The sequence below is a fragment of the Amblyomma americanum genome, chromosome 6 (genome assembly GCF_052857255.1).
Source record: "Amblyomma americanum isolate KBUSLIRL-KWMA chromosome 6, ASM5285725v1, whole genome shotgun sequence".
Taxonomy (NCBI): domain Eukaryota; kingdom Metazoa; phylum Arthropoda; class Arachnida; order Ixodida; family Ixodidae; genus Amblyomma; species Amblyomma americanum.
Genome location: NC_135502.1, coordinates 2,138,863 through 2,156,642, shown reverse-complemented (window position 1 = coordinate 2,156,642; position 17,780 = coordinate 2,138,863). Strand labels below are relative to the sequence as shown.

The 17,780-nt window shown below is 46.0% G+C and overlaps 1 protein-coding gene across 1 annotated transcript in view; it reads right to left on the bottom strand.

Annotated features, from left to right (window-relative positions):
- The window catches only part of LOC144136183 (uncharacterized), an 83,003-nt gene that overhangs the window by 37,413 nt on the left and 27,810 nt on the right, over window positions 1-17,780 (bottom strand). The window contains exons 5-9 of the mRNA XM_077668252.1: window positions 13,383-13,530; window positions 12,692-12,886; window positions 12,392-12,555; window positions 7,831-8,280; window positions 2,596-2,680 (exon numbers count right to left, since the gene is read on the bottom strand). Coding sequence (XP_077524378.1) covers window positions 2,596-2,680; window positions 7,831-8,280; window positions 12,392-12,555; window positions 12,692-12,886; window positions 13,383-13,530 — 1,042 coding nt within the window. The remainder of the gene's footprint in view (window positions 1-2,595; window positions 2,681-7,830; window positions 8,281-12,391; window positions 12,556-12,691; window positions 12,887-13,382; window positions 13,531-17,780) is intronic.

Here is a 17,780-nt window from a genome sequence, read left to right as displayed (position 1 = left end):
GCAAGAAGCGCACTTTCTTATCTTCCGATACACGGGTCTGCGCTACGGACAAGCCGTTTCATTTCTTCAACATACACTGTCATGCTCTCGTATGGATGCTGGATGCCGTCCTGGAGATGTTCTTTGGCCCTTTCCTTGCGAAATGTACTAGTGAAAGTACGCAGTAATTACAAGGGCTACTGCTATTCCAAATAGCAGTAATTACGCCTTGAATGTGTCCCCATGTGCAGAGGCTGGATTCACGATTCTCAAACCATGTCCTCGCAGAGCCTTCGATCTTGAAGTTGACATTGCGCAGCTTAGTTTCAGCACCCCACGCATTGAAAACGGCCACTCGGTCGAACTGCTCCAGCCCGTCCTCGGCATCTTCATGTGGAAAGCCGCGGAAGCGAGGCGTGTCCCGCGGATGGTGAAGCAGAACTGGCGCTGTTCATGCTGGCGAATTCATTGTGTCAACGATGACGCTTCTTGTTACCTTGCGGTCAGGGAGAGGTCCAAATTCGGGAGGCAGGCCTTTCAGTCGGCGACTGGCATCGTGAACTGGTGTGTCTACCGTTGGTGTGCGCCCTGGGCTTGATTCCCGGCTCGTAGGGGCCGTCCGGTACATGAAAGGCGTACCCAGCACCTCCACCAAATGTCACGTAGGCTATATACGTAGGTAAATACTTTCGGGCGAGTCAAGGACGAAGCCCGAAGAATTAGGCACCGCAGCAATCGAAGCCCGAAGAATTAGGCACCGGAGCACTCAGCAAGAACGGCCGAAGAGAAAACACGAGCCGCGCGCTTCTTAATCGGAAATCTTCATTGCCCTCTTCAGCGCTAGCATAAATATGTTCTTGAATAATGGGACTTCTCAGAAAGCATTTCATAATTTCATCAAATTCTGGTCATATAACATGAAATATATGTAACACATCTAAATGGGAACAGCCAGGGGACACGTGACTGTCACTGTTACCATGTCTTGGTATAAAGGCAAAGGGCCAGGGAGCTTTCAGTACATACGTAATGATCTGTGGAACAAAAGCAAATCACATCCAGCTCTGCCACCAAGAACTTTCTTTGCCACAGCATTTTACTAGCTTCAAGGATAAGCAGACTTCAATGCAAAGAATAGATCAGTTTCATTGCATTCTCTCCCAGAAACCTGTGCATCACCACCTCTGGGAAACAAGTACCATATTTAGATGATTGTAAGTCGATCCCCCCCCTCAAGTATCACATGTCAAGAAAAAAAAGGGGGGCATGCCTGTGCACACTCCAAAATGAAAATGTATAGTAGTCACTGTACTATTCATCCACACATGTGCTATCATCATCACTAGTGCTGTCGTCGTCATCACTGCTGGGGTCTCACAGCATGTCGTTACAGTCGTCGTCCCCCGAAATCCCACACTTCCCAGACCGCGCCACAGCACCGCATGAAACAGCGGAAAATTTTGCCTCACTGCAGCCACCACACCTGTATCACCTGTTCTGAAACATCGAACTTGTGGCCTGGCGCGCAGTTGTTATTTCTTCGGTGTAAAGAATAACAGCCACCTTGAATGCAGCTGTGAATAAGCGCCGAAAGCTTGCTGAGCCCAAATGACGACTGACGAAGCACTACATTAAAAACCGGTAAAACGTGGCCGACAGTCAAGTCAAATGCATGCTGAAGCGAAACTATGCATAAGCAGTGTCGGCTCTTCCATCAGCTATCGACACTCCCCAGAAGCGGTGCTGTTCCGAGTGGCTGTGCCGGCACGATTGGAACAGCGGCTCTTCCCTCTACTATAGACACTCCCAAGAATGCAGAGTTTGCAGTTGAAGAAGCTTTGGGTGCTTGTTTTCTTGTTTGTGATGATGTGTAATGCATTATTATACATGGATTACCACGTAATATTCTTCTACAACCCCTAAATAATTAATAATCGAATTTGTGTTTCATGCCATTGTGATTTCGATTTCAACAGCCAACTGGTGACTGTGACATCAAAGTATGGCTATAGATCACGTGAGGCTGGTTCTACATTCATTGTCATTCCGGCTCTTGAGAAAGGCTGGCTTCAGCACTGTTGCGAATTAAAACGATGAAGCCGTGCATGATTACATCAACGTTTTTTCATGCCTCACGTGACATATAGCCACACTTTAACATTACAGCCGTTGTTCAGTTTTTGCGCTCGGCTGTTGAAACTGAAACAGCATTACAGAAAATTTTGATTATAAATTATTTAACAGTTGTAGGCGAATACCATATGGTGATTCATGCACAGTAGTATCTTCTGCATCATTGTAGAGAATAAAACATGCCACCAAAACTAGTGTCTGTACTCCTGTAAATGCAAAAAGAAAAAAGAAAAAGCCTTCCAAAGAAGCACACAGAATAGCTCAATGCTACTGGGTAGAGCCATAGAGCAAACATAAAACTGCAACCATGCTGTAGCATCCCTGTCTCGCTTTTTCATTTATGGTGCCATGCTTTGGTTTCGGTTGTATGTCGACCCCCCCACCCCCCACCCCCCTGGGATTTTCAAATAAAAATAAATAGATCAACTTACAACCGTGCATATATGGTACCCATTGCTGCTTAATTAAAATTTGCATGCTTACCTTTTTGCGTTCCTTTTCTAAACTGTGAAATTGTTCATAGCACACCTCCAGGTGCAAGTGCAGCTCATTGGATGGACCACTCCGCCTGCGCAGCCACAGAGATCATTTCAACCTCCGAGTAGTGTAAAGCTCCAAACAAAGAGGGCGCGCGCCACAGAGCCTGCCAAGCAGTACACAAAACTGCAGAGTCAGAAAGCAGGAAGAGAAGATAAACAAGTTTACCCCTTGGCATGTGAGTAACACCAGTTGAACCAACCTGAGCTGTAGGAATGATTAAAAACGGTTAGGTGATGTTGCATGTTGACTTGGGGAAGTGAGCTAACTTCAGAACACAACAAAGCAAAAGACATGGTAAATGTGACAATGCAGAACAAAGGTGCATTTTGTAGTTCCAGTTCCTCATTAGGTCTATTGTCCTGAATTTACCACACCTGCAAATCAATAGTATTGAGCTGTAGCACTTCAGGAATTGTGTTAGGCACACATGTATCTCAGGTGTGCCTGCATCAGGTTTCCTTTCCTGATGCAGGAGCTGGTGTTTCTTTTTCAGTTGCACCCTTGGTCTGGGTGACCAAGCAGAAAAATTAGCTGGTCCAAAAAATTCACAAACTTGACAAGGGATTGTGCATGAGCTTTAATTGAAGCTTAGACACCATCAGCAAATTATACTTAAGAGTCACAATTTATAACATAAGTAAAAATACCTCTCAAGAACAGCATTCCTATGTGTGCAGTTGCTGAAATGTCAACAAGTTATGTTGACTGCAAAGCAAAAGCCGCCATTCGTGGCCATCATATCTTAACAAATTTCTTGACCATACAACCCCGCCAGAATGTTGCCTTCATCAGCAGTGTTTTCCTTCCCTTGAAAATTTACTCCATCGACATAGCTTATCAGTTATCTCGATCACATTTGTAAGCAGTGTGCGTCAACCTCTTCTTCCTTCGTCTACACTCATCATCATCTCCTATCGTCGTCTTTGTCGTAAATGGCATCAATAAAGCCTGATCTCAATCTCACACGTAGTAGAGGTAGCTCTTGGTCTCCCTGTACCGCTCCCATGCCCCCTGGAGCTCTGTTCTGGTCGCCGTCTGGTCGGCCCACCCGTCCCGATGGAGCAAGTCCATCCAAGTCGCTCACAACAGCAGCTTGGCATCAACTGGCTCTTGTGAAAGCATTAATTGATGCCGGCGCCACACTTTCCATCATCTGTTCCGACCTGTGTTTACATTTGAAAAAAGTCCATACTCTGTATTTCGGTCCGCGTTTACGTGCTGCTAATCAGGCTCCGATAGATCCTTCTGGACAGTGCACCGCTCGGATCACTAGCAACGGCATACACCATCCCATCGAACTCACCTTGCTCTCTTTCTGTGCTCATCAACTCATTCTCGGCTGGAATTTCCTTTCATCAGTGTCTGCTGCCAGTATGAGCAGCCAAACATCCCTCGAGGTTACTGAAACCGACATCTGCGACCAATCTGACTGGACACTTCACCGCTTGGTTACAGCTGCTGACCACACCATCTCTCCTGGCTGTGCCGAATGATCATTCCAAATAGTCTCCGAGCACATTGCCGATGGGGACGCCTTTGTCGTACAGAGCCCCCGCTTTTTGTCCTGAGGAATTTTTATTCTTTTCTCGCTTCTTTGTTTTTCACATGGCTCGTCTCTACTGGCAGCCTCTGACACTATGCCTGAGCCTATTCTTCAGCACCAAGGATCTAATGTCACTTCAATCACCAGCGCTCAGCTCGTGCCCCTTCTCTCCCTTTACAAAGCCGTGCAACCAGCATCTGCTTCCTTCGGTGAGACACTTTCCGCAACCATCAGCCCTCACCTCAACTTAGACCAGGCACAAGCCTTGGTCGCTGTCTTGAAGACACCTTTTCCTTTGACATCCATTCCGCAGTTTTGGGCCAAACATGTGCAGACACCAATTGCATTGAAACTGATGGCTCTGGGAGCATTCGTCACTGCCCGTACCGACAGTCTAGTTTCGAACGCCAGATTATCCAGGCCAATGTCAGTGACATGCTGAACCATCACATCATAAGTCCTTCGTCCATTCCTTGGTCCTCACTAGTCGTGTTAGTGCAGAAGGAGGATGGTGTTTCCGCATCGATTATCATGCTCTGAACAAAATAACTTGCAAAGATGTCAACCCACTTCCTCGTTAAGAGGTGCGCAACTGGTGCGCAACAGTGTGCGCAACCCACTTCCTCGAGAACCCACTTCCGTTAAGAGGAAGTGGGTTGCGCACATTGTTGCGCACCAGTGTTTATTTCGTCCCTGTGTTCTCCCAAGTCAGTCCAAAAGTGCAATTATGTTTGACCACTTCCTCGCATTGACGACGCCTTTCGCGGCTTGCAAAAAGCTGAATTTTTCTCCAGCCTCAACCCGTGATCCAGTAACTGGCAAATCCCTATGCATGCAGTGCATCATAATTTCTCTGATAGATGGCGCTAGGCGTCGATCGCTCCGCTAAGTGGAAAAGTTATGTTACTTTTCTGAACCGCTCAGGGTTTTCTTCATTGGCCCCACTGGATGCGGAAAGACTTTGGTTTTACGCATGGCCAATAAAGCTAACGCTCATTAGTTCGACGTCTTCCAGACGGTGGGGGCCTTTTTATTTAGAACTGCAGATTTTGTTTGCTCAGATATGTGCAGTACAGCTCGAACTGCAAAGGGCGGGCAGCTGCCCTTTGCAGCATAAATACACATGCAAATGAGGCAAGAAAACCCGCTTCATCAGTTTCTGCCATAGTTTCATCAGTTCATCAGTTCCTACCAGCGGTGTGCGTGGAGCTTGAAACCAGCATAGTCGTAGAAATTGTCTCATGCTCTACTACGTACAGTACGTCCGACACGCACTCTATATTGCCCTTATTATTCTTATTGTATACTGACTTCAAAGAAGAATGCTATTTGCAACATTCGTTGCTTGGACATTCCTGCTGCCCTAACGGCCGTGTGCAATTATCCTATCTTAATTGGCACTGAGTCATGTTCATGACTAGCTCTGTCATCACTGATCACCGAAATAAAAGATGCATAAAAATGCATAATGGACTTAGGTTCACTAGCTGCGGCGTTAGTTTTGTGTCAAGTAATTGGACATTTATGCAATGATACGTTCAGAACAAATTGCTGTTAAAAAACCTCGCTAAAACTTTCCTGAGTAAACTTCTCGTCAGAGAAATTTTTAAAATGTTGCATGGAAAACATATTGCTGCCAGATGTCCCCGGGCACCTGTACTGTACAAGAAAAACTCCAGCAACGGGGTGACTGGACCTACCTCCTAGTCATGCCATCAGACCTCCGCGACGATATCCTTTCGGCGTGTCATGATGAGCCCACCCCTGGCCACTTGGGATTTGCACGCACACTCGCTCGAGTGCGTCAGGCCTAAACTTGCAAAGACCATACACCGCTACGTCAGAGGTTGCCGTGAGTGCCAGCGCCGTAAGTCATCACCGCTCAAGCCCGCAGGTTTACTCCAACCAATTGCGCCACCTCGCACACCTTTTGACCAAGTCGGCATTGATCTTCTGGGCCCATTCCCTGTGTCGTGTTCTGGCAATAAGTGGATTATAGTTGCGACTGATTATTTGACGCGCTATGCGGAAACCGAGGCAGTGCCGCGCAGTACATCCTCTGAAATCGCGCGCTTCTTCATACACCACATTGTTTTACGACACGGCGCCCCGTCTTCCGTCATCACCGATAGGGGCACCGCGTTTACAGCGCAGCTCATGCACGAGGTGTTCCAGCTGAGTCACACGACCCTCCGCAAGACTACTGCATACCACCCACAGACAAACGGGCTCACGGAGCGCCTCAACAAAACTTTAGTAGACATTCTCGTAATGTATGTCGACGTACAGCATAAGACTTGGGACGAGATCCTCCCATATGTGAGGTTTGCCTATAACACTCGCTTTACGCCGTTTCGCCTCGTCTACGAAAGTGATGTACAAACGATGCTAGACGCCAATGCTTCCGTGCACCCCTGATGACCAGGCGCTCATGCCAGACGCCGAGGAATTTACCCGGCCCGCAGAGGAAGCCCTCCAACTAGCCTGTATGCACATCCGCCGGCAGCAGGCAATGGATGCACAACGCTACAACCAACGACATCGCCACGTCGAGTACTAAACCCGACGACAAAGTGTGGGTATGCATTCCAGTGCGTCGCCGCAGCCTGTCGGAGAAGCTCCTGTGCCGCTACTTTGGACCATGCAAAGTGCTGCGCCGCATCACGGATGTGACGTATGAAGTCCTCCCCGATGGTACTCTGCCGAGGTCGCGCCATCGACCTCAGCCTGAGGTCGTGCACGTACTGCATATGAAGCCTTACTTTACGCAGTAACGGGCGCCTCTTTCGCGTTTGTTTTGTTTTATTTTTTCCTGCAGCAGTTCGGTGGCCCGTGATCGTTTGTTCACTTGTTTTCCTTCCTCCCATTCGCTCCAAGTGCGCCCACGTTTTTGCTTCCTTTTTTGGGGGGGAGGGGAATTAATGCCGCCAGGTGTCCCCGGGCGGCGCCTTGAGGACAAAGAAGTGAGACGCGTGCATTCTTGCGGCTGGAACACTGCTTGACTGCTTGCAGCCTGTGCCTAGCCCTTTTTGTTCTGCAACCTATTTGTGACACTATATTTGGAGATGTTTTTAAAACGTTTGTGAATAAACCTCTTTTGTCAGTATGCTTTTACAACGTTTGTGAATAAACCTCTTTTGCTGGTAGTTTTTTAAAACATTTGTAGATAAACCTCCATTGCTCAGATGTTTTTTAAATGTTTCAATCTAGGGTTAGATATTGCTAGAAGTTTGGAGTTGTTTGAAGACGTTTTATAGAAGTTATGTATTTCGTGGGAGCCAAGTGGTTATTTTTTCTGATAACAAATACCAGTGTGTCTTACGCATTTTTTTAATTCTTGAGAATTTATTTCTTACAAACCCATTACAGCGACAAGGGAGTGGTAGGTTAACGAAAAGACTACTGCATAACAGAATGAAGGTAAATTAACCAGAAAACAGCCCCACTAAAAAACTTACATTCATTGAAGCACATAGAAGTGCTTTATGTGTAAAACCAATTTACAGAGATAGGTAAATGCATCCATTCATTACTAACTGTTCTTGAAAAAATCTTTCTTCTGTCACTGATAACGAGTCTGTCCACTAAACAGTCTAGTGCCTCACTACTGTCTGCATGCAATCACAGCCACTCACCGCAGGAGTCGTGGCCCAAAGCAGTTGGCTTGCTGAGTGGCGGCAGCAGCAGTGGGAAAAGTTGTCAGCAGGTGCCCCCTTGTGGCAGCCAGCTGGTCCCAAGCAGTGCTGCCACTGGGCCAGCCCACCGAGCATGGGGAATCCCCTGGAAGGGGCCAGGACGGTGGGGGCGCGTGACGCAAATTCCTGCTGGCCGCTGAGGTTCCTCCTGCCCCACTGTTCAAGTTGCGTGGAAAGTTGTGGTAGCTGGCAGGAATGTCAGTGTGGTGCTCGATGTTTGGCATTGCTGCCCAGTTGTCACTGCCTGCTGCAGAGAAGCTGTCGACCAAGCCTGCTGTTGCCTCGTACGGACTGCCGACACCACCATTACAGCTGTAGCCATTCCAAAGGCCACCACCCGGTCGATACATGCCTGCTGCAGCACGAGCCCCACAGGCTTGTGACACCATCCTGATGACAACAGAGAAATAACACAAAACAAAGTGGCACAATGTGCAAGGAGCCACTCCACCTGTTTAAAGGGCAATGAGTTTCCTCTCATAGTAGCAAAAAGGCGTTTTTCATAACAATAGTCAAAACAACTTTGAAACAGCAAAAGATGAGGAACTGAAACTGGGTTATGACAAACCCTCAATGCTGCAAATGACCAACACATGATGTAACAAATTGTGCGTATTTTGAACATTTAAACTGGACACAGTAAGAAATAACTAGGTTTTCTAAAAAATTGTAGAGAAAAAAGAAAGGCATTGCTGCCTATACAAGTTTCCTGACATCTGCCACCGAAATGGCACCGCTTAATTTACCTATATTTGGCTTGGCAGAGTTGAGCCAAAAGCGTGGATTCTGCTGCAGAATGTCCACACTGCACAGACTTCCCATAGTGTGTTTGCAGCTGTGCAGCTCACTTCCCGAGGTGTGTTGTCTATAGGGTACGCAAAGCAGTGTCAGATGCCTGCAGCCTCGGCCGCAAGCGAGATGGGGGGACAGGCAGGGTGCATTTTGCAGCAACTGCAGAGGTGGAACAGCACCGAAAACAAGTGAAGTCGAGAGGCGCCCTAGCTTTTAGAGTTGTAACCATCTTTATTTAAAAAATTTAACACAAGTGAAAGCAGGACTTGTATGGAAACTATCAAAGCAACTCTTGGGCATTTTGCCTAAAGAAAAATCATATGCTAGTTACGAGAGAATCAACAGTGTCTGACAAATACTAGCCAAGCCGAATACATAAATAAAGTGTGCAACTCCTGCATCCCTTTTCATCTCCATGTAATCTTGAAAACGCTAACCCTATTCATGGCACACTGAACACAACTGGTCACATTTTCTAGCTCGGAAGCGAGGAGCAAATATCAATGGGCAGCTAGTCTGTGATATTCTTTTGCACTGAGACAGAATATGCCATGCAGCTCCGAAATTCAACATAAAAAGTCAAAAGATTGAGGATAATCTGCGGTAAATATTTTGGTAAAATGTAAAAACCTAAAAAATCCCCTGAGTTGTCCTTCATTATGTTTTCCGCGAAAACTGTGCTTGAAGTTTAGATCCCTGGCCACCATGACTGTGTGGGTCATCATTTGTCTTCCCGGGGTGTGCCATGAAGCCACCACTGGTGAAAACAGCTTTCTTGAGCCACAAGAGTTGGTACAGGCAGGCTTGCAGAAGTGGTTTACAGGGGCTGCACGAATATTTGGGAATTTCTAATACCAAGACAAATATCCTCCTATTTTATTATTCGAATGAATTAAATAGTGCATTTCAAAAGTATTCGAGATGAATTTAAATTGTCCTCAAGCTTTTGAATAGTTCTCGAGTAATTGGCGCGAAGTTTGAATAAGGCTACCGTATTTTTATTCTATGGCAATTCCAAAAACAGGAACCATACACACTGCGTATCATGATCACACGATCAGTTGAAGGGTTCAGCACCATGGTGCGGTTCATTCGTGCTGCAATGTTTATAATCCTCATTTATGCCCTCAGAGACTGGACAATGCAGCAGGGCCCAGGCAGGTTCAACAAACCCGGCGTTTATGCCTGACCTCGAAGGCCATGCCTCATACAGAGCTCTCACCCATCTCATGCACTGAGATGTGGCGCTAGTTTATTACCGTTCATTATCAGCAGCAAAAGGTACTTTTCCTATGCGCATAACATGACAATGATAAAGTTAATGCACTGACTTCATGTTCTGACCCCCCAAATGGAGATCATGTGTTGCATCTTTTAACAGATACAGCTATAACAGCAAAAGCAGCACTTCGCTGTTTCTCACAACTACTCGCTCATTGAATATTTGCACAACCAGTGAATATTCACAAAAATAAGTGTATTTGATTTGGTTTGGAAAAAGTACTATTCACACTTCCCCGGTGGTTGCTATTTAAAACTTACTGAATTATCACAGGAATTTCTTCTCCGGTGGAAAATTTTTATTCTGTGAACTGACAACTTATAATCTATAAAATTGTGTGAGAGAGATCCTCCAGAATGCACTTTGTTGGTTCGTCATGATGAAACTTGTACCACTGAAAAGATATCCGCAGGTAAGAATTATATCTGTCTGTGTTAAGTTTCTCTAATCTTAATATGATAGGCAGTGACTAGTTCCAAACCATCATCTGCATTGGTTTCGATGTGAAGCAGGTTAGCCTTAGCAAAGCAAGCGAGCGGTGCACTGCTCGCATGCCGGCAGGTGTCACGTCGCTAAAAGAAGCACGTCACTAGCGTGGGTGCAATGTGTGCTCGATCGCTTCTAGGTTACAGATGAGCTTATGTATTATCATTGTTTCATATATAGATGTACCGTACTATTTCGCAATCAGCTTCGAGCTCGATATATACAGGCGAAACTGTATTCGGAACCGTCTTCCAAGGCATGTATATAGTGTGCTATGTTTTCCCTCGAGCTTTTCAAGGTAGCTAAAGCGACCTTCGGCACCAGACTCAAAAGCAGCTTTTCTTTTTTTTAGATCCTTGGGGCAAAAAGCGGCAGGATTTTATCCATGGTCTGCTTTGCACCACATGCGTACCAAATTCTGATGAAAGCTTTGATACTTCTTTGACATTATCAGAAATTTATTCTATTTTTTGACTAAAAGGAGAGAAATCATGCACACCTGGCTAAGGCAGACTTATTCTCTGCTGCGATGTTTTCTTTGGCAAACTGTACTGGAAACATCTTTGAAAATGTCGCAGTAAAAAAAAAAAAAAAGCATTGCTCAAACAAAAGTCCAAAACAAGAGTCCACAGCTCCACCTCATAAAGCACAGGCCCTTCTGCATATTTTGCTTTATGAACCCTACCAAAGAGAATTAATATGTATCAGAGAGAAACTGCTGTGTTAGCAGCATAAAGGAAGTGTTAGTTTAGTCAAGTTTAGTGAAGATAGCTTAGTGTTCAGTAGCCAGTGTAGGCTATTCATTTATTTTTCAAAGAGAAAAGCATATATTTAGTATGAATAAGTTCTGTATATTTCTAGTATTCTTTGATACAAGACAAGTTTGGTGCTTTTATATATGGGAGGTCAGGAAGTAAATTTTGCTGCACAAGTTCCTTGTCTTGACTAGCTTTAGAGTGAGGCTTACATGTCGTTACAGGGGTATACGCCAAAAAAACCGCACGAACACGACGGGACAAGAGGCACAAAGACTCACAAATTGACACCTCTTCTTGTGCAGTCATCTTCGCGCAGTTTTTTTTGGCACTCACTATGAGCCGACTAGCCCAACATCATGTCTTACTTCAATAGAGGTACAACTGCTTCGTGGTGCTTTTCCAGGTAAAAATGCTGATTAGGAATATAAACAAAAGTGGAGCTGGTGTAGAACAACTGTGATGTTCTCGAATGAGCAAAAACAAACAATCATGCTGTACCATTTCCACTGTGGTCTCAGTAACACCCAGTGGCTTGCCGAGCTTCAACAGTATCTTGGAAATGAGGATCCATTTCAGACCATTGTGTCTGAGTGGTTTCAGTGATTCCAAAGCAGAAACTTTGACAGCATAAATGGTGAATGCAGTGGATGCTGTCAATTATCAGCCAGTGATGCAGATGTTGCAGTCATCAAGAGCCTCATGCAACAAGAACCACATATAACCGTGGATAGTTTCAATATTCCAAAAAAGTCAGCATGAGTTCTCTCCAACATGGGTTCTCTAGAAACCAACTGCTAATGTCACTGATTATTTCCCAGATCCTGCACCTTGTGACATATACAAGCTCTCATGGCATGGAAAATGACAGGACAGAAATGAGGCCACTCATACCATGAACAATGAACTGCCGAAGTTAGAAAAAAGTGGTTTTGATGCATATGTTATGAAAAGTAAAATATATCATATGAAGAAACGCAGTGACATTAACTGCAAACATGTTAATAAATTTCAAATGAACAGACCTTCTTCTGGTGCCATTCAAACTTCTCATTCATTATTTCAGTATTAACCAAAGTCCGCGAAATTTCCAACCTCTTTTAGTAGCCAGCGTGACTAGCAGGAAAGTACCAGATGACCCTGGTAATACCCAGGGGTTTCTAGTATCAGGGAAGTGGTGGCTTACCGGCTGTCAGCAGTTGGAGGGTATGCCAGTTGCTGGTCCCTGGTGGCAGCTTCGTGCTGCTGCAGGGAGCCCTCCGTGGCCAACAGATGGTGCAGTATCTGCCTCTGCCGGAACTCGTGCGCTGCCGCCAGGCTACCATGGGAACCAGGCTCCAGCAGCGTAGTCTGCACCGGCCATGGGCATATACAGACAGCCACGGTACAAATAGTGTTCCTCCTGCCTAAACAGACAGCCAGCTGAACTTTGCAAACGGGCATCTCGCATGCAGTTGACAGATCCCTACGGTGCACCAAACATTACCTGATGTGGTGGGCGTGCACGGTTGAGATCTGCCCTGGCCAGCTCAAGTTCAGAGTTGTGCAGGCTGTGGTGGCCGAGTGGTGGCGGCAGCAGATTGGTGCCGGCGGCTGCCAGTGGCCAGCAGGGCCCCAGTGAGGCTTCGGCACTACCCAGTGACTGGCATTCATCAGTGCTCAGAAGTGGCGGCGGCAGCTGCTGCAAGAGCAAAGGCGACTGCGTCATCCTGCATCGCACAGCACGCACCTCATTCTGCTGCAAGCCTGGACAGTAACACTCACTTCTCTTACATTTGCGACTACTCTATTTACAGTTTTATTTATTCATTTTTATTTTGAGTGCCCTTTTTTCTTTTCTTTATTCTAATCTTGTCTGCCCACCTGACTCCCTGACACCCCCTGCTACACACAGCTTCTCTTGGAGTCCACCTCATTACCATAAAGGACCACCAGTACTCCTGTCCACTTCACTCACTTGTTTGTTCCCACTCTGCTCTCTCCATTTCTCAACAACACAGCCCTGCCACATACAATGCAACCCTACACTGTTATTAGGAAAGAAAGCATACAGCTGGCACTGTAAAAAGAAAGGAAGGATGCTTGCCATGGCCTGGGCATCAGCGGACGAGTGTGTGAGCGAAAAAGAGCAGGGGAAAAGGGTCCAGAGGGGCTGACCATGAAAGTGGTGCCCCCACCTGCTGCCGGCCCATGCTGCCGTTCCTAGGAGCAGAGTGGTGCCCTCCTCCCAGGCTGCCCAGGTAGCCCAGGGTGTCCTGAGCAAACGGCTCCGACGCACAGGCCAGGGCCAGGGCACTGGCATCCAAGCCATTGGCCTCCACTCCACTGGAAGCAGCAGTGCGTGCAATGATGCCACATCAGTAAGGTACATAATTAAATTAAGACTCGCTGAAAAATATGGGTTTTCGGGTTATGATTCAGAATCTATTTCCAAAGGGGTCGGGACCTAGTCAGGAGACCTTTTCTCTCCTTTAGTCCTGCTTCGCAGGCAGTACCCATGTATTGCCAAATAAGCAATAAAGAGAAAAAACGTTCAATTTGCGATGTTCACTCATGAAACCAAGTTCATGTTAAACCGATCGTCTGCCATGGACACACGCCACTATAACACAACCGGCAACTGGATGCTAGAGAACCATCAGATGCATAAGCATTCTCCAAAAATGTTGGCAAGGAGCTCTCTACAATAGAGTGGCAAATGAAGCAGCCGTTCTCACAGTTCTAGAATTAATGTTGGTCCTTCATTAAAGGGCACAGAGAAAGTTCTAGTAAATCCAACCATTGCTCCACGCACAGCCCAAAAGGCGTGCCTGTCCCGTACACAAATGCAAGTAGTTGGGTCATCAAAGGCAGCGAAGAAGCAGTGGCTCGATGCTATAGCTGCTGAATAGCTCCATGTGGACAAGGCACTACATACACTTTTTTAATGGCTTTTTTCAGTTTATAGGCCCTAAGCATTTTTCCAGAAAAGGGTTGTAGCACCGAAAAGGACAACACATAGCAAGCGAGACAGGACAGGCGCACCTAGGCACTTGCTATGTGTTGTCCTTTTCGGCACTACAACCCTTTTCCGGAAATATGTACCAACTAGCCCCCCAACAAGTATTACTTGCCCTAAGCATTAACTGGCGCATTTTTAAACACTAAAGTGTGTTTTCTCATTTTTTGTTTTAATGACAAAAAGTGGCCTTAGAAAGACTATATTTTGTGTGTCAAACACCAAATATACCTATGCCTCTTCTAGAACAAAATTTTATAAGGCTGTAGGCTGAATATTTTAGCATTTTTCAGCAAAATTTATAAAATTTGATAGACCAATGATGTCAAAAAAATTACTCATGCTCACATAATATTTTCATAAAAAAAAGTTTAAAATTCTGAAATTGACCACATTGACTCCTGCTCTTGTAATTCCAAGTACCATGGAGTAGAAAAAATTTACACTTTTCACAAACAACCACACTTATTTTTATTTTCTAAAATGCATAAAATGCATCAGAATCAACATAGAGTGATAATACAAGTGGTCACGGTTCGTATATAATTGCATCCGCCTATAGTTTCAACAAAATAGACCCAGTGGCTCAAAAGCTAGCATCTTTGGGTAGTGCACTCTCCCCAAAAAGGACACCGAGTGTAACTATAAAAAATATTTCGTCCTAGGCAGGATCTCATTGTTTTGATTCGTGTGGCTCGGCGATATTCACTCAGCAGCAAAAGACATATTTACTGCCGAGAAATTTGGAGCTGAAGAGAGAATCTTGCCGATTGATTCAAAATCACTGCGATGATGAGGCAGAGAATTTTCGATTCCGTAATCGCCGGCTGGAAATGGAGGGCGGTGCACCCTGGCATCAGAGATCCATTAAAAAAAGCTTACAGCGCGGTTACCACTGCGTAACAGCAGCAGCGATGGCATAGAGGTAGAGCACTCTCCTTGCGTTAAAGAAGACTGGGGATCGAATCTTGGTGCCACGCAATTCTCCATCCGATTAAAAGAAAAAAAGAAAAATGCATGGCGATGAAATTGCATAACTTGGCATGAGGTGCGGCCTGATCTCGGCGACCAGAACCGACAATGCACTCGCTCACCGGAATGGCATCTGACCATCCTGATGTAGTATTTGGCCGCTACCTCCCATATGAATAAACCAATTAACCCTCGTCCGTCAGTCCCAAGCAGCAACTGAGCAAGATGGCTGTCAGACCTGTGATGCCAGAATTTCTGGCTCCACACAGGCCGCCATTGAAAACTGAACCAGGTAAGTTTAACACTGGAAGCTTATTCAGTGAGGCTAATTTAGCAGTGCTGCTCGAGGAATTAGTGGGCTTTAAATGGGATATCATAGGGCTTAGTGAGGTTGGAAGGACAGATGAGGCTTATACAGTGCTAAAGGGCAGGCACATACTATGCTAACGTGGATTAGAGGACAGACGAGAGCTAGGTGTGGGATTCCTCATCAATCAGGATATAGTTGGCAACAAAGAGGAATTCTATAATATTAACGAGAGGGTGGCAGTTATCATAATTAAGCTTAATAAGAGGTACAAACTGAAGGTGGTACAGGCCTATGTACAAAAAAAAAAAAAACAGCGAAAAAAGACGCAGGACCAGGAGAAGACACACAAAGCTCCTCGGTCTAAAAAGGCACTTTTGCCTTATGCTTCCGCTCACTCGAAGCTGGTAAAACGCGGCATTGCCAACGTGTGTTTCTCAAATGCGCTGAGAAAATGTTTCCCGCATGCTTTGCAGCAGAATCTTGGCGAGCAGGTGGTTCGATTAGAGGCCTCTGGTTTTCCTTCCTCACTGCTGTTGGAGGTCGCTGAAAATTTTGGGGAAAAAATGAAGAAGCCTCCTGCCAATACCAGGCACCCAACAGAGAGGACAAGGAACTTTGAGGTGATTCCCTAGTACCATAGAATTTCGCATCGGCTCAAAAAAGTTCCTCAAAAATTTGGAGTGAACTTGGTGTTTTCGGCCCCCCGAAAGCTTTCCAGTCTTTGCGTCCGCATCTCCGGCTCTCAGCGAGAACCCGCATGCAAAACAAAGCACCAAATGAAGTTTACGAAGTGTGCTGTAGGGGTAGTATATTCTACCCCTACTTCTTGTGGAAAAATTTACATAGGGCAGACGGGGCACTGCTTGAAAGAGCGAATCAGGGAACATGGCAGAACGCTGCGTGGTACAGGGAACAACCACCTGGCCATACATGTGAAGAAGTGCCAAAACCGCTCATCTTTGCTTAACAGCACTACCGTTATCGCCCGCGGGAAGTCCAGGCACGAGCACGAACTGTTAGAAGCGTTTCTAATCAAAAAGAAAGAACGTGTTAGCATCAGCGACCCGTCTGTTATTCTCACTGAAAAAGAGTGGCATTTTTTGTATGGTTTGTAATTACATCCGGACTTTGATGAATGTGGCATGTATGTGCTCTTGCGCAAGTAGTATCAGTTGAATGTCCGGTGGCAGTCTGTGTGTCTTCCCTTGGTCGTGCGTCTTTTCTCGCTGTTGTTTTTCTCTTGAACATGTACCAACTCGCCCAACAATTCATGCTTCTGAAGGCCTAGCTATGTACTTATGCACCTACATTCAGCCATGATGACCAGATTGTCAAAAGCTTCTATGAGAACGGGGAATCGGCAATAAGCAAATTAAAACACAGTACACTGTACTGGTGGGCGACATCAGTGCCAAGGTAGGCAAGAAGCAGGCTGGAGACCAGGCAGTAGGCGACTATGGGATAGGCTCTAGGAATAAGGGGGGAGCTATTAGTAGAGTTTGCAGAGAGAAATAATTTATGGATCATCAATACTACCTTGTTTTGCGAGCATGAGAACAGGAAGTGGATGTGGAAGAGCCCCAATGATGAGACTAAAATCAAAATAGACTTCATACCATGTGCTCACCCTGGCATCGTGCAGGGTGTGGAGTGTGTCGTGTCTGTTTACTACAGAGTGGCTCAATAAGCTGAGGACTTCCCTTTGCTAGGGGATAACAGATTTTATTTCTGGCTTGGCTACATAGGTGTGGTTACTAGGAATATAGCAATGGGCTTGCTGTGCAGCAGCTTGAGAGGTGACGCTTGCAACGTGAGACATCGTCTGCTCCGTGTTTATGTGAGGGTGAGGAGGAAGGTGCCAGCTGACGGCCCATGTGTCTAGCGCGTTGCTCGCGGCTCCTCCGATCGCCAAGGAGCCGACGCGTCGCTGGTGTGGCTGGCGCCATCTCTTGTAACATCCTCCCTTTTTTTAGTTTGCCGGGTTTACCGTCATCCAACGATAAAATCATGCAGTCTGTTGGGAAGCATTCTTGCCCTTTAGGGTCGCGGCGTCATGCGAGTCACTGCAGGGTGCTGCTGGATTTCTTGCCCCTTAGTTTCAGCTCTAGTAACACAGTAACACTTTCCTTCTTTTCTGGTTCCTTTTGGTTGCTGTTTGCGCTCCTAGGTGGGCTTCTAATGAGCACACGGTTCCTTCTCAAAACACTGTCTCTCAAGTTGACTTCGTACGATCTGTCGTCAACTCTTTTCGCAACAGTTCCTTTCGTCCATGCTCCGCTTCTGATGGGGCAGACC